Source organism: Geotrypetes seraphini, chromosome 1 (genome assembly GCF_902459505.1).
Source record: "Geotrypetes seraphini chromosome 1, aGeoSer1.1, whole genome shotgun sequence".
Taxonomy (NCBI): domain Eukaryota; kingdom Metazoa; phylum Chordata; class Amphibia; order Gymnophiona; family Dermophiidae; genus Geotrypetes; species Geotrypetes seraphini.
In genome coordinates, this window is record NC_047084.1 from 265,086,447 (window position 1) to 265,101,471 (window position 15,025).

At 42.8% G+C, this 15,025-nt stretch overlaps 1 protein-coding gene across 4 annotated transcripts in view; it reads right to left on the reverse strand.

The window, feature by feature from the left end:
• RNF4 (ring finger protein 4) overlaps positions 1–15,025 on the reverse strand; it is a 67,706-nt gene that overhangs the window by 9,998 nt on the left and 42,683 nt on the right. For 3 of the 4 annotated variants that reach the window (XM_033950698.1, XM_033950724.1, XM_033950715.1), the window contains exon 7: positions 1,511–1,559. The exons of the other annotated variant lie outside the window; for it this stretch is intronic. In XM_033950698.1, the coding sequence (XP_033806589.1) occupies positions 1,511–1,559 (49 nt within the window). The remainder of the gene's footprint in view (positions 1–1,510; positions 1,560–15,025) is intronic. 4 annotated transcript variants of the gene reach the window in all.

A 15,025-nucleotide genomic window follows, 5' to 3' on the forward strand; every position in this document is an offset into this window, starting at 1 on the left:
GGGGCCGAGCCCGAAACTTCTGCCCTTTCCCCTGCATCCTGCAGCACATAGAACATGGCTGCTCCTCAACCTAGAACTCTACGTAACTAACGCAGGATCAGGGACTAGAAAGACCTGGGGCATCCATCAGAGTCAGTCACTTGCAAAAACAAGCAGTTGTGAAGCAGAAAAGAGTTTAAAATCAGATCGCTAAAAATTCAAGATGGCTGCTGTCAAAATATTTGCACCAAAACAGGCTATTGGAGCCAAATGCAAAAATAAAAAATAGTGATTTTAGGGTTTTAGAGAAGGGGGACCCGAGTACTAACCCTAGAAACTACTAAAATTAAAACTCCAGATCCCCCCTGATGTTCCCTATAGAGAATAATGGGATTACTCCCTGTGACTTCTGGTGCCTTTTTGACTGAATCAGCCTGGCTACAGGGAAAGGATTTCTGCCTCTGAAATTGCTCAGACCTCAACTATCAAAGGAAATCTTCTGGTTGCCAGCCGGAAGGACTCCCCGACTCCTACCCCTGGGATTCCTTACACAGCGATGAGGGAAGAAATTAAGCAGCCAACTCCCTGATTCCCCTAGGGTTCTTAATCAGAGCCCACACAGCCTATGTTCAAGCCTCTGACCAAATCAGCAGGTAAGCTGCTCCCAGGGGGATAAACCCCAAGCTCCTGAAGGGACCCAAAGCAGGCTGGCTCTACAGGCACACTATGAAATTGACCAGCGAGCAGCAGTCCTCCCACAAGGGACTGGGTCCTTTCCCTGGTGGAATATGCCCGAGCAGGAGATCGCCAAGCACTGAAGCCACCAAGAATTTCAAATACCCAATAGAAAAAAGACCCAAAAATAATAAAGAAAAACAGTGCAGCGTGAAACACACCTTCTGAGTTTGCTCGCAAAAGGAATAACTGAGGAGGGTGCTGTGCTCCACTGCAGAAGGGGAGGAGTTCCAAATTCTTAAGAAATATCCTTCTGCAGTTTGCGGGAAATGGGAATCAGTATGGACTCCAGTGAATCTACAACAGAATACTCTTTACTCCTCACAAGCTTATCAGACAAAAATTGCCTGGTTAAATTTAACTGCTCACTGGCACCAAGTTTATAAGAGAATTTTGTGATCAATTTCAAAAGTTCACTGCTCAATTCTTGAATTTTGACTGCAGAAAGATCAGAAAAAAAGGTTTGGCTGAATTCTCTCAATAAAGAAAGCAGACACTCTTTAGTGTGCTTTATTTTATACATTTACACTCACACAGTTAAGTTTCATTCTAAATCCTAGCTGCAAAAGAAAAAAACCCACTCAAATCTGTAAACATGCCACAGTTTAACCAGTCAAACTTTGAAATTAAGATCAGTCTCATAAATTTATCTTTTATATGTAATTTCTTCTACTAATTTTACCCCTGTTGATATTAAAGTTGTGAGTGTGTTTTTATTTTATGGAAAGTCTCGGAGTAGATCATGAAAGGTAGTACATTGCTAGGAAAATCAAAACAATGTATTTCAGATTCTTACCTCTGTGTAGCTATCCATGCAAATCGGACAACTAATCGTACCTGAAGACCTAAAAACACAGTAATTTTAGAGTCAAGGTATTTTGCTTAAGTTTGAGCTTTTCAAAATATACTTTACTCACTTGCCTTTAGACACAAAATTATAAAATATAACCATATGACATTTTAATAGCGGTGGGCTGACATTGATCTGGGCCCTAGGCACTAAGGCCCCAATTCTAAAGTTAGGCGCAGTTTTGGTGTCCAGGTTAGGCGTCCTTTGTAGAATCGCTCTCAGCAATGCTCAGCAGTGTTTAAACGTCCAAGTTTTGAGATGTACTTTAGAGAATTGGGTTTTAGGCGAGAGTTAGACGTCCAAACAATATCCTTAATGTTATAATATTTTATTATTATTATGATGTTATTAGAATGGCCATATTATGTTGTTTTCATTATAATTGTGATACTGGGAGTTGGATCCGTTTAATCCTTTTATTTATTTCTCTTCCATCAGAGAGAGTGACTGGATTCGAACCAGCAACATTAGGGTAGAAGGCTGTAGGTTTAACCAGTGTGCTACAAAGTGGGCTAGCAAGTTGCATAGCAATTGTAAAAACTAGATCCTAAAGGCATTGTAAAGGAAGTCTACTTTTCAGCATAGTTTAGGCTTCAGATAGACGTGAGTTCTAAGGATGGAATTTGAAGGCGCTGCTAAACCTCCAATGTAATTTGAATGACCTCACACCAACAACCCAATTGCTGTATATACTATATGTTTAACAGTAATAATTAAAAGACAGCTTTTATACAAAATAGTATCCAAATAGGATATAGCATCAGCAAGTTGGGCTTACGGAGGAGCTTACACAGAGTACCGGTATGTCATGTGTTGCCCAATCCGTTCTGAAGCATAAGTCACCAAGTATACTACTTTTATACTCTAGCTTAGAGGGCTAAGAGTGCTATCTGGTTACAAATTACATACTTAGCTTCTATTGGATTGTCACATTTGTCATTTTTGTTGATTGGATGGTATACATATTGGTAATTAGATCATAATGAAGCATGGTGTCAAATATGACTTCTCTACTGCCCATGACAGTGCATTCTTAATACTAAGATCAATGATCCCTGAGGGTGGGCACTAGTGCTGCCTGATTCAGGAAAAAAAATTTTGATTGGATTCAATTTAGCCTATTGAATCAATTTTTTGATTCGATTTTCCTGCCCAATTGGGTGTTTTTTTAAAACATCCTGGTGGGTTTATTTTATAGCCTCTTCACCCACTTTGCCTTCTACTAACCACACTGGCACTGTGGTGCAAAAAAACCCAAAACAAACAAAAAAGACTTTTCCTCTCTCTGTTAAATCCTAGCTCACATTTGCGGTATAACACCAGCTCTGGCAGGATACATTTTTCAAATCTGACATATTGTAATCACAAAACAGAAAAAAAAAAATTATTTTTTCTACCTTTTGTTGTCTGGTCTTTCAAATCTTTTTGGTCCCAGACTCTGGTTGTGTTCCGATAACTTGCTTCCCAGGGTCTCCTTTTTTCTTCTTTCTCCGTGCTAACCATCAATCTTCTATCTCTGTCCTCCCATTTCCCTTCCCTCCCCTGGAGGTCTGGCATCTTTCCTTTTTTTTGTCTCCATCCACAGATCTACCTTTTCTCAACTACCAGCATCTCTCCCTCCTTCCACACCACCTCAGGGTCCACCACCTCTCCCTTTCTGTTCCTTTCATCCCTAAATCCCATTGTCCATCTCTTTCCCTCTCCTGTTTTTAGACCCATTATTTCTTCCCCCCAAAGTCCGGCATATGCACGTCTCTTTGAACCCCCCCTTCCCTCCCTCTGTGTACTTCTACACCAGGGCCCCCTCCCCTGAAGGTCTGTCCCCTCCCTGAAGGACTGTCCCCCCCCCGGAAGGCCTGTGTGTTCCTCTCTGACCTCCCACGCCTCCATTTACCTGATTCCAGCAGGGAGCAGCCTGCAGAGAGGATCACCGGTACTTTAGCGATCATTGCAGGTTGCCATAGGCCTTTGGAGCTGTCTTCCCTCTGCCGCGGTCATGCCCCTCTGACATCAGAGGCAGGATCGCGGCAGAGGGAAGACAGCTCCTGAGGCCTATGGCAACCTGCAATGATTGCTAAAGTACTGGCGATCTTCTCTGCAGGCTGCTCCCTGCTGGAATCAGGTAAATGGTGTTGCGGGAGGCTAGGGAGAAAGCTGGACACTGCAGCACTTCATGACTGACCCTCTCCCCTTGCCCTCTAAAGGAGGAGTGGCAGCGGTTGGCCAGCAAGAGGCAGTGCTGCCGATCCTGCTTTAGAGGACGAAGGGAGAGGGTCAGACAATGAATCGGGAGGCCGATTTTTTTTGTTTTTGAATCGATTCACCCAAAATGAATCGGTGAATTGATTCGAATCGTGAATTGAGCAGCACTAGTGGGAACCCTCACCCTCCCTCATAATCTTGCTTGTAGATTGTCAGCAGCTTTACATACAGATGATATCATTTTGATCATGTCATCCTGACCTGACATTATAGCTTTCTTGTGGCCCAAGCATTTCTTGGAATGTCCCAGAATAGAATATCCACCATTTGTCACAGTCAGCAGATGTTTGCCAGCTGCTAGGGCACAAGATGAAGTCCTCTTGCAAAAGTATTATTTGTGCTGACAGGAAAATATGCACTTTTTGCACAGTTCATAGACCTTATGGTAGGTTTGATTCAGCAGAACACTACACCTCCTGAGGGGCTCCTAAGAGTCTTTTTCCCTCTCAAACTTAGGCACAGTTTGGATGTCCTTAATGCAATCTGCTAAATAGCTCTCTGGGTTTTTGTTTTATTAAGCTCAAAATACATTAAATAAGGCACCACATAAACAAGGCACATTAAAACAGATATATTGCATGCAAAACCTTCTATTTTTTTGTGGACAAACAGCAATGCTATTTGCTAATTTGAGGAAAAGATCCATTAACTGAAGCACAGCACATGAAAAAAAAAAAAAAAAAAAGCTTTGTTTCTTGCTAAGCATTTTATTAAAAAATTTGGTCCACAATTTAGCCTGTATTTTAGGTTTCGGCCCCTTATGTGATTGAGTTTGAAACTGCTGTTCTAGATTCTTCTGCAACTGCAGCAGAGCCAAACTAATGGCCCACAATTCTAGCTGGTTGATCGACTATTTTCTCTGCCAGGACCGGATGATATACATCCCAGGGTACTAGAAGAACTCAAACATGAAATTGCTGACCTGCTGTTAGTGATCTGTAACCTGTCGCTAAAATCGTCTGTAGTACCTTAAGATTGAAGGGTGGTCAATGTTACGCTGATTTTTAAAAAGGGTCCAGGGGAAATCCAGTAAGCCTCACTTTGGTGCCGGGCAAAATGGTAGAAATGATTATAAAAAATAAAATTGTGGAACACTTAGACAAACATAATTTAATGAGATGGAGTTCAGCTGAGGGAGATCTTGCCTCAAAAATTTGCTTGACTTCTTTGAAGGTATGAATAAACATGTGGATAAAGGTGAGCCGGTTGATATAGTGTATCTAGATTTTCAGAAAGCTTTTGATAAAGTTCCTCACGAGAGGCTCCTGAGAAAATTAAAGTTATCGGAGAGAAAACAGAGGGTAGGGTTAAATGGTCATTTTTCTCAATGAAGGAGAGTAAACAGTGGAGTGCCACAGGGGTCTGTACTGGGACCGGTGCTATTTATCTTATTTATAAATGATCTGGAAATCGGAACGAGTGAGGTAATTAAAATTTGCAGATGACACTAAACAATTCAAAGTTGTTAAAACGAATGCAGATTGTGAAGAACTGCAGGTGGACCTTAGGAAATTGGAGTGTGTGGTGCAGTGGTTGGATCTACAGCCTCAGCACCCTAGGGTTGTGGGTTCAAACCCTGCGCTACTCCTTGTGACCCTGGGCAAGTCACTCAGTCCTCCATAGCCCCAGGTACGTTAGATAGATTGTGAGCCCACCGGAACAGATAGGGAAAATGCTTGAGGACCTGATTGTAAAAACCGCTTAGATAACCTTGATAGGCGGTATATAAAATCCAAATAAAAACTTGAAAAAAAAACCCCCAAGGTGTCCAAGTGGCAGATGAAATTTAATGTGGACAAATATAAAGTGATGCACATTGGGAAGAATAACCTGAATCATAGTTACTGGTCCACCTAGCGTCCAAGAAAAGGATCTGGGATCATTGTAGACAATACGATAAAAACCTTCCACCCAATGTGTGGCGGTGCCAAAAAAGCAAACAGGATGTTGGGAATTATTAAAAAAGGGATGGTTAACAAGACTAAGAATGTCAATGTCCCTGTATCGCTCCATGGTGCGACCTCATTTGGAGTATTGCGTTCAATTCTGGTCTCATCTCAAGAAAGATATAGTTGCGCTATAATAGGTTCAAAGAAGAGCAACCAAGATGGTACAAGGGATGAAACTCCTCTCATATGAGGAAAGACTAAAACGGTTAGGGCTCTTCAGCTTGGAAAAAAGATGGCTGAGGGGAAATATGATTGAAGTCTACAAAATCCTGAGTGGAGTAGAACGGGTAGAAGTGGATCGATTTTTCACTCCGTCAAAAATTACAAAGACTAGGGGAGACTTGATGAAGTTACAGGGAAATACTCCTAAAATCAATAGGAGGAAATTTTTTTTTACTCAGAGAATAGTTAAGCTCTGGAACGCGTTACCAGAGAATGTGGCAAGAGCGTATAGCGTAGCTGGTTTTAAGAAAGGTTTGGACAAGTTCCTGGAGGAAAAGTCCATATTTTGTTATTGAGAAAGACATTGGGGAAGCCACTGCTTGCCCTGTATTGGTAGCATGGAATATTGCTACACCCTGGGTTTTGGCCAGGTATTAGTGACCTAGATTGGCCACCGTGAGAATGGGCTACTGGGCTTGATAGACCATTGGTCTGACCCAGTAAGGCTATTCTTATGTTCTTGAATCGGTTGGTGACTGCAATGGGCTCCCCAGCCCTGGAGACTGGCATCTGTTTTTACAACCACCCAGGAAGCCAGCCATAAAAGCAGGGTCCTGGAGAAAGACTTGAGGGAAAAAAACACCACTTCATGCTGGCTCAAGCCTCCAGCGTTCAAGGTAGATCTGTCTGTAAGGCGTCCGACTATGGAGACCAGTGTGAAAGCAACCCGTGTTGAAGAGAATGCATATGAACACTCGCCCAAGGCATTACATCTATTGTGGCAGCCTTGGATTCCAGAACTTGAAGATCGTCCCTTGTCGTCAGAGCGGACCTGTGCAGGAAACAAGGAATTAGAGCACAACTTCAGTCTGCATGCCTCTGGAAGATAGACTTTGCTGGAAGCTATGTCAAACAAGGCTCCCAGTTACTCTAGGGATTGATTCAGCGTCTAATTGTTCTTTCAGTAATTTACAAACCAACTCAGATCTTCTAGGACTCAGATCACTTGATGCACTGTGTGTCGTCCCTCGGAGAACGAAGGGCTCTGATCAGCCAGTCAACCAGATAGGAATGCACTTACAGACACTTCTTGTGCAAGCGAGTCGCTACCACAACCATCACTTAGGAGAAGGGCGAAGAGCTGTCGTCAGGCCAAACGTCAGATCTGAAAACTGATAATGATTTTCTAGAACATGAAATCTGAGAAACTTTCTGTTTTTTGGGAAAACAGAAATATGCAAGTAGACCTCTGTCAGATCCACAGAGGATAGGAACGCTCCTGGGGCACCACTACTATGACAGAGCGAACCATCTCCATGTGAAAGCGCAGAACTTTTGAGTGCTGCATTTACGTGAGGTCCCGGATAGGTCTCCAGTCGTCGGAGCCTTTGAGTGCTGCATTTACGTGAGGTCCAGAATAGGTCTCTAGTCGTCGGAGCCTTTCCTTGGTACAAAAAAGGATATGGAGTATCTGTCTGAAGCCGCATATTTGAGCAGCACCAGCTTAATGGCCTGAATATCAAGCAACCTTCTCATATTGGCCAGAACCCTGGATGCCTTCTTTGGGTGCCCTACTGGAGAGTCAAAACAATCTGCCAGAGGTCAGGTAAATTCCAGCTTATAACTGGACTGAAAGATATGCAGAACCTATCGGTCAGACAAAATCTGAACCCAGGCCTGCAGGAATGCAGAAAGCTTGCTCCCAATATGTAAAGGGGGACCCCCAAGCCTGGCACCATTGCAACTTTTTTGTAGATAGAGGAGCTTGGGAAGTGGAGGACTGGTTATGCCTTGATCCCGAAAACCTCTGCCTGTATCCCTGGTAGAATCTCTGTGACTTAGAACTTGAATACTGGCAAGAGTGCCTGGAGCCATCAAAATTAGAGCACCCCGAGCCTCTAAATGTTCTGGATCTACTATCAGGCAAGGTCTTGGGGCCACAGATTCATGAGAACCACCAGGTCTATAGCAAATAATAACTGCCCCTTAAAAGGTAGTCTGGCAAATAGCTTTAGAGGCAGAATCACCAGTCTATGGACTTATCCAGAACATTCTACGAGTAGAAATGGAATAAACTGATGTTTTACCCAAGATATGCAGAATGTCATACAGGGCTCCAGCCATAAAGTCCACCCCTGAAAACAGAAGCTGAGAGGGAGGCTCAACACCTTCATTTTCCAAAGTATGCAGTCTGGAAAGACAAGCGCACATGACAAAGGAGGCTGCCGAGGCAGCTTTGACTCCTCAAGCTACTGTCTCAAAAAATCTCTTGAGAACTACAACCACACGGCAGTACTGCACCACACCTGCACCACACTGCCTTCACCCAGAAGGGAGGTGTGCCTAATGACCTGAGCTACTAAAGAATCCTTGCTAGACTGACAAGAGTTGCTGACACCCCATTGTCACAAGAAACAGACAGGATATGACTCTCGCTACCTCGAGAGTCCCCTCCGGAGAGTCCCACTGCTCTGAAATCAGGATGTCAATATCAGCATGCTAGGGAAAGGCAAAGGACTGAGCTCTCACACCACACATAAGAGAGGAGGAAGTAGAAGGAACTGGCTGAGTGACTAAAGTCAACTCATAGAGAGATCCTGCAATAAGATCTGGCAGGGCAGCGGAGGGAAACAAGCGCCAAACCGTGGGATTGTCCCCTGGATCTAAAATTAAAGCTGGATCCACAGAGCTAGCATACATTCCCAGGTTCCCAGCTACAGGAAGACTATCACCCCCAAAAAGAAGGGATCTGCAAACTGGTCATCGTGTCACCAGTGGAAAGTTCTCCTAAACCTTTAAACAGTAACAGCGAGGCAATGCCCTGAGGCACCGCAAGACTGCAGAGGCACCGTGAGACTGAACAAGAGAAGCATGGCTCTTGTGAGAGAGATTCTGCAAAAATTTCTGAAAGTCAAAGAAGTCCTCAGGACCCTGGCATGAGTCACCCTCTGATCACTGTGGCTTATGATTCTTGGGCTGCGGGGTGGCCATATCGTGGCGAACTGCACTGTCTAGAATACTAGGCCCTGAAAATAGATAAGGCGACCTCAATAGACCAGCTACCCTTGTATTCACCTGCTTGAGGAGAGGTTAAGGTGGCCGTTCCCCACCTCTCCGGACTGCATCATATGGCACAAAGATGCTCCTGAGGTGACAAACTTTACATGAATTTGGGGTAGAAGAGCTCAAGACTACATCCCAACCAATTCTGAAGCAAAATTTGCAGTTTTGAAAGTGCAAGGAACTTCTGAAAAAAATAAAAATCCAATAAATCCAATAAAAATCCAAAATGATCGCTGCTAAGAAATTTGCTAATTAAAGACACATGAAAGGTACAAAAACAGTGAAATTAGGATTTTTTAGGTGGGGGATCATGCAGAAACATCCAAAAACCAGACATTCAGACCTCCCTTGATTCACTTCCCAGGCTATAACAGCCTTACTTCACTTTGACCTGTGCTGAACATATGCTGTAGCCTGCCTTAGCTCTCTTACAGCTGCTGGAAATGAGAAGAATTACTGCCTCAAACTGGGAATGACTCTCCAACGCTGATCTTTGGGCTGCCAACCAGACATGGAGCCTGACCGCAACTCCACCCACGTGGACCAACAGGCGTGATTATAGAAGAGGGAAGTGAAAAACGCAGCCAACACCCTGCAAGACACTGCCGAGCCTCCTAAGGGTACCTAACAGCCTGCTCTCAAACCCCTGCCAAGCAGTAAGTAAGGAAGAAATGCAGAGATGTCCTCGAGCTCCAAAATCACACTTGTGCAGGCTGACCTGTCAAGCTGCAGACTAGAGTCTGCTTCTTCTCTTTGCAGGCAGAGCTGAAACCAAGGTGAAAGCTCCCAGTCCCAAAAACATCAAATAAAGGTAGAAAAACCAGAATAAAATAAAAAAGAGAGAGCAGAACAGACACACTCTTTCCAGCTTGCATGAAGGGAAAAACTGCAGGTGGCAGTAGAGCTCACAGTGAAATATGAGGAACACAGAAAAAAATCCAGAGTGGATTCCTTCTGAAGATGGCTCGTGGCTATGGGGAGCTTGTCTAGAATGACTCGCCTGTTGCGCTGGAAATAATATTAGAATTACAATTTTGTTTAAAAGAATAAGTGAGCATATGGCTAGTGAATATATATTACATTACATTATATTAGGGATTTCTATTCCGCCATTACCTTGCAGTTCAAGGCGGATCACAAAAGAATTATCAAGGATGTACTACAAGAACTTACAAGAAAAAATAAAAAAACAAAACAGTTTGGACATTTTCAAAGAGTAAGAATTGTGTATGGTTATTTGTTTGGATAGTTGGCTTTATGAGAGGTGGTGATTGAAACTTGCGGTGTTATTTCTTTTTTCAGGGCTTTCTTGAAGAGTATGGTCTTTATTTCTTTTCTAAAAGTCTTGTAGTCGAGGGATGCCGTCAGTAGATTGGCAATTTGGTTGTCTAGTTTGGCTGCTTGAGTGGCCAACAAACAGCTTTATAATATTTTTTTTTTTCAGCTCTGAGATCTCTAATCCCTACTCCCTTCTGCTTCTCACCACCAACATATTGCAGAAAACCCAGGGTAGTTTACATTACCTAATGAAGGAGAATATTTTCCAAGTGAAGCTTTTTAATACTCTTATCAGGGTTCAGTAAAGGTAGTGTCTAATATAAAGATAGATATCTTGGTAGTAGCATCATCTGGAGGCTTGCTATCCTACCCATCCAGGAATAATTTAACTTAATCCAACTATCCCTTGACTAAGCTCCTAGAGATGTGGAAAATTTTGTGCATAAATAATGGCCATATCCATTCTTATCTACACTATTAAATATTCCAGTGTTTGCCCCACGATAATAAAAATAAAATGTAACATAAGAATTGCCGCTGCTGGGTCAGACCAGTGGTCCATCGTGCCCAGCAGTCCGCTCACGTGGCGGCCCTTAGGTCAAAGACCAGTGCCGCCTTACTGAGACTAGCCTTACCTGAGACTAGCCTTACCTGTGTACGTTCTGGTTCAGCAGGAACTTGTCTAACTTTGTCTTGAATCCCTGGAGGGTATTTTCACCTATAACAGCCTCCGGAAGAGCGTTCCAGTTTTCTACCACTCTCTGGGTGAAGAAGAACTTCTTTACGTTTGTACAGAATCTATCCCCTTTTAACTTTAGAGTGTCCTCTCGTTCTCTCTACCTTGGAGAAGGTAAACAACCTGTCTTTATCTGCTAAGTCTATTCCCTTCATTATCTTGAATGTTTCGATCATGTCCCCTCTCAGTCTCCTCTTTTCAAGAGAGAAGAGGCCCAGTTTCTCTAGCCTCTCATTGTACGGCAACTCCTCCAGCCCCTTAACCATTTTAGTTGCTCTTCTCTAAGCAAATGCACATAGAAATAATAAATAAACACAGAAAATAAAATAAAATGTCATAAGCAATACACATGAAAATATTACAATAAAACAAATGTGATACTTGCACAGTACAGATATAACAGACGACCAACTGTAAAACCTGCAGACTCTAGTTTTGCTCTGTATTTTGTATTGCTGTCACAATAAAGAGATATTTAAAAAAAAAAAGGAGAAAGAAAAGATTCCTCTCTCATTAACAAATGTTCCTGCCTCATGCTAGCCACTAGACCATGGGTACCCAAAAGTCCCTCCTTGAAGACCGAATCCAGTTGGGTTTTCAGGATTTCCCCAATGAATATGCATGAGATATATGTGCATGCACTGCTTTCAATGCATATTCACTGGGGAAATCCTGAAAACCCAACTGGATTCAGCCCTCAAGGAGGGACTTTGGGGACCCCTGCACTAGACATACAGTTTGGAAGGCCATATTTCATGGTATGCTTCAGAATTTTCTCAATACATCCTAACCAAATGTCGCTTTAGCACAGGGGTGGGCAACAAGGGCCGCAATCCAGTTGGGTTTTCAGGATTTCCCCAATGAATATGCATGAGATCTATTTGCATGCATTGCCTCCTATTGTATGCAAATGGATCTCATGCATATCCATTGGGATACTTCTAAAAACCCGACTGGATTGTAGCCCTCTTTGCCCACCCCTACTTTAGCGTGTAACCCAGGACTCAGGTTCTTAGCTATAGCACTAAGATTGAAATCACAGGCATGCAGTACTTGCCTGGGAACAAAGAGGAGAATATTTACCCTGGACACTTAAATAAGCCAGGACTGTCATATTTACCTTGTGCAATATGGCTGGAAGTGCAGGACTTCAGCACTTATCCTGGATACATAAATGGAAATTCTATAATTTGTCACCCCTATAATTCTATAATTTGTTACATTACATTACATTAATGGCTTATATTCCGCCTGTACTTTGCAGTTCTAAGCGGATTACATCAAAAAGATAGCTGGACTTTTCCAGGAAGAGGAATACAATTAAAGGCGTAAGGTCTAAAACAATTTTGAAGTGAGGATGCTAAGAGGAGGCGAGAGGGGAAAAGGAAGGGGTTAGGACATTTGGGTGAATTTCTTGAATAGTAGGGTCTTGATTTCTTTGCGGAAAGCCTTGAGGTCAGTTGAAGCTGTCAGTAGGTTGGTGATGGTGGGGTCCAATTTAGCTGCATGTGTTCCTAGTAAGTTGTCATACATCTTTTTGTGTTTAGTTCCTTTAAAAGGGGGGTAGGAGAAAGGGGACTGGGTTCTCCTCTGTCTGGTTGAGAGGTTCCTGTTTAGACGGTTGTTTAGGTGGGTGGGTGCCGTTCCGTTTAATGTTTTGAATAACATGCAGTATAGTTTGAATTGGATGCGGGCTTGTATTGGAAGCCAGTGTGAATCTAGGAAGGCGTTGGTGATGTGGTCAAATTTTCCAAGGGAATAGATCATTCTGAGGGCAGTGTTCTGCACGGTCTGTAGTTGTTTTATTAAGTAGGTGGGACAAGGAAGGTAGAGGATATTGCAATAATCCATTAGACTTAGAACTAGGTATTGGACTATGAGTCTGAATTGTTCTTTGTCGAATAATTTTCTAATTTTGCGAAGGTTGCACATGGTGAAGAATGCTTTTTGTGTGATTTTGTTGATTTGCACCTGAAGAGTGCAACCTCTGTCTACTGTTACTCCAAGGAGTTTGAGAGTGGGCTGTATGGGATATTTGGTGGTTTTTATTTCTAGTTCAGTTATAGAAGGGGTTTTGTCCTTTTCAAGCAGTAGAAATTTAGTTTTATCTGGGTTGAGCTTCAGTTTGTGTTCTGTCATCCATTTTTCCACTGCTTCTAGAGTTTTTTCCAGGATGTCTGTTGTGGTGGGGTCTTGTGTGTCAAAGGGGAGAAGTATGGTTATATCGTCTGCATAGCTGAATGAGGTTACTTTGAGTTTGTCTAACAGGGTACCGAGGGAGGAAATGAAAAGATTGAAGAGCATGGGTGACAGTGGGGAACCTTGAGGTACTCCGCAGGGATTGGTCCAAGGCTCCGATATAAGATCCTTTGTTTTTACTCTGTATGTTCTTGTTTTGAGGAATCCTTGGAACCAGTTGTATACTTCGCCTGAGATCCCTATTGCTTGTAATATCTGAAGAAGTATAGTGTGGTCGACCAGGTCAAATGCGGCAGAGAGGTCGAGTTGAATTATCAGCATCCTTCTTCCTTTGCTAAGGTGCTGTCGGGCTATATCTAGAAGGGAAACTAGCAGTGTCTCGGTGCTGTGGTTAGATCTGAACCCCGATTGAGTTGGGTGGAGTAGGTTGTGGTCTTCAGGGTAGTTGGTGAGGTAATTGGGCAACCAGACCTTCTATTAGTTTAACATATAATGGAATTGAGGCGATGGGTCGGTAGTTGGAGGGGGTGTCTATTGGTCCTTTGAGATCTTTCAGTATTGGGGTGATTATGATTTCTCCTAGGTCTTGTGAGAATTGGCCTTTCGTGAGTGTTGTTTGGATCCATTGCAAGAGGCAAGCTCTAAATTTGGGGGAGGCATTTGTAAGTAAATATGAGGGGCAATTGTTCAGGTCACATGACGCTCGACTATATTTTCTGTAGAGTCGATTCATGTCCAACCATTGCACCTTTGTGAAGTTGGACCAGTGCCTGTCAGCTGCAGTGGCTTCATCTGTTGTAGGGTTTATTATGATATTGTCTAGGAGGGTTGGTGAGTTGTTGAAGGAGGCTCTAATAGTGGCGATCTTGTTCTTGAAGTGGTCCGCTAGTTGGGTGGCCGTTGGAGGGTGGATTCCTTGAGTGGCTAGGAATGGCTGAGTGTCGGTGAGGTTCTTCACAAGTTGGAAGAGTTTCTTTGTGTCTAAGGATTCTGTGCCTATTAGTTTGGAATAATAAGCTCTTCGTTTTTCCTTAAGTTTTGATCTTGTATTGTTTTATTAGGTTTCTCCAAGCTACTTTAGTTAGTTCTTGGTTCTTTTTTTGCCATACTCTTTCGAGTTGTCTGCAGTGTCTTTTTAGTTGAAGAAGTTCTGTGTCGAACCATTTGTCTGAAGATCTGCAGAGTTTACATGTTTACTTGTTACATGTATAAATGTGTAGAATACTAGCAATTAACCCTCCATTGCCCCAGGTACCATAGTTAGATTGCAAGGCTGTGGCGACAGATAGGAAAAATACTTAAGAGTACTTGATCACTATTCAATGCATTGTAAACCACATTGCTATCTATAAATATCAGGAAGTTCTGTTTCACGCAGCGAGTGGTGGGCACCTGGAATGCTCTCCCAGAAGAGGTAATTGCAGAATCCACCGTTCTAGGATTTAAGGGTAAACTAGATGTACATCTCCTTATGAGTGGCATAGAGTGATACAGATAAGGGTAAACTAGATGCACATCTCCTTATAAGAAGCATAGAGCGATATGGGGACTAAAACTATGCCAGGGTACACCTGGCGGGGCCTCCGCGTGTGCGGATCGCCAGACTTGATGGACCCAGGGTCTGATCCGGGGATGGCAATTCTTATGTTCTTAACCATCTATAACCATAAAAAATAACCATTTCCAATTAAGGAGAACTGACAAAACTCACTTGAGTTACAAACATGCCGATACTTAAATATTTCCAAAATGCAATTATTTAATCTTAATTTGTGCAAACGTAAACCAGAAACAGTAAAAAGATGAAATTGA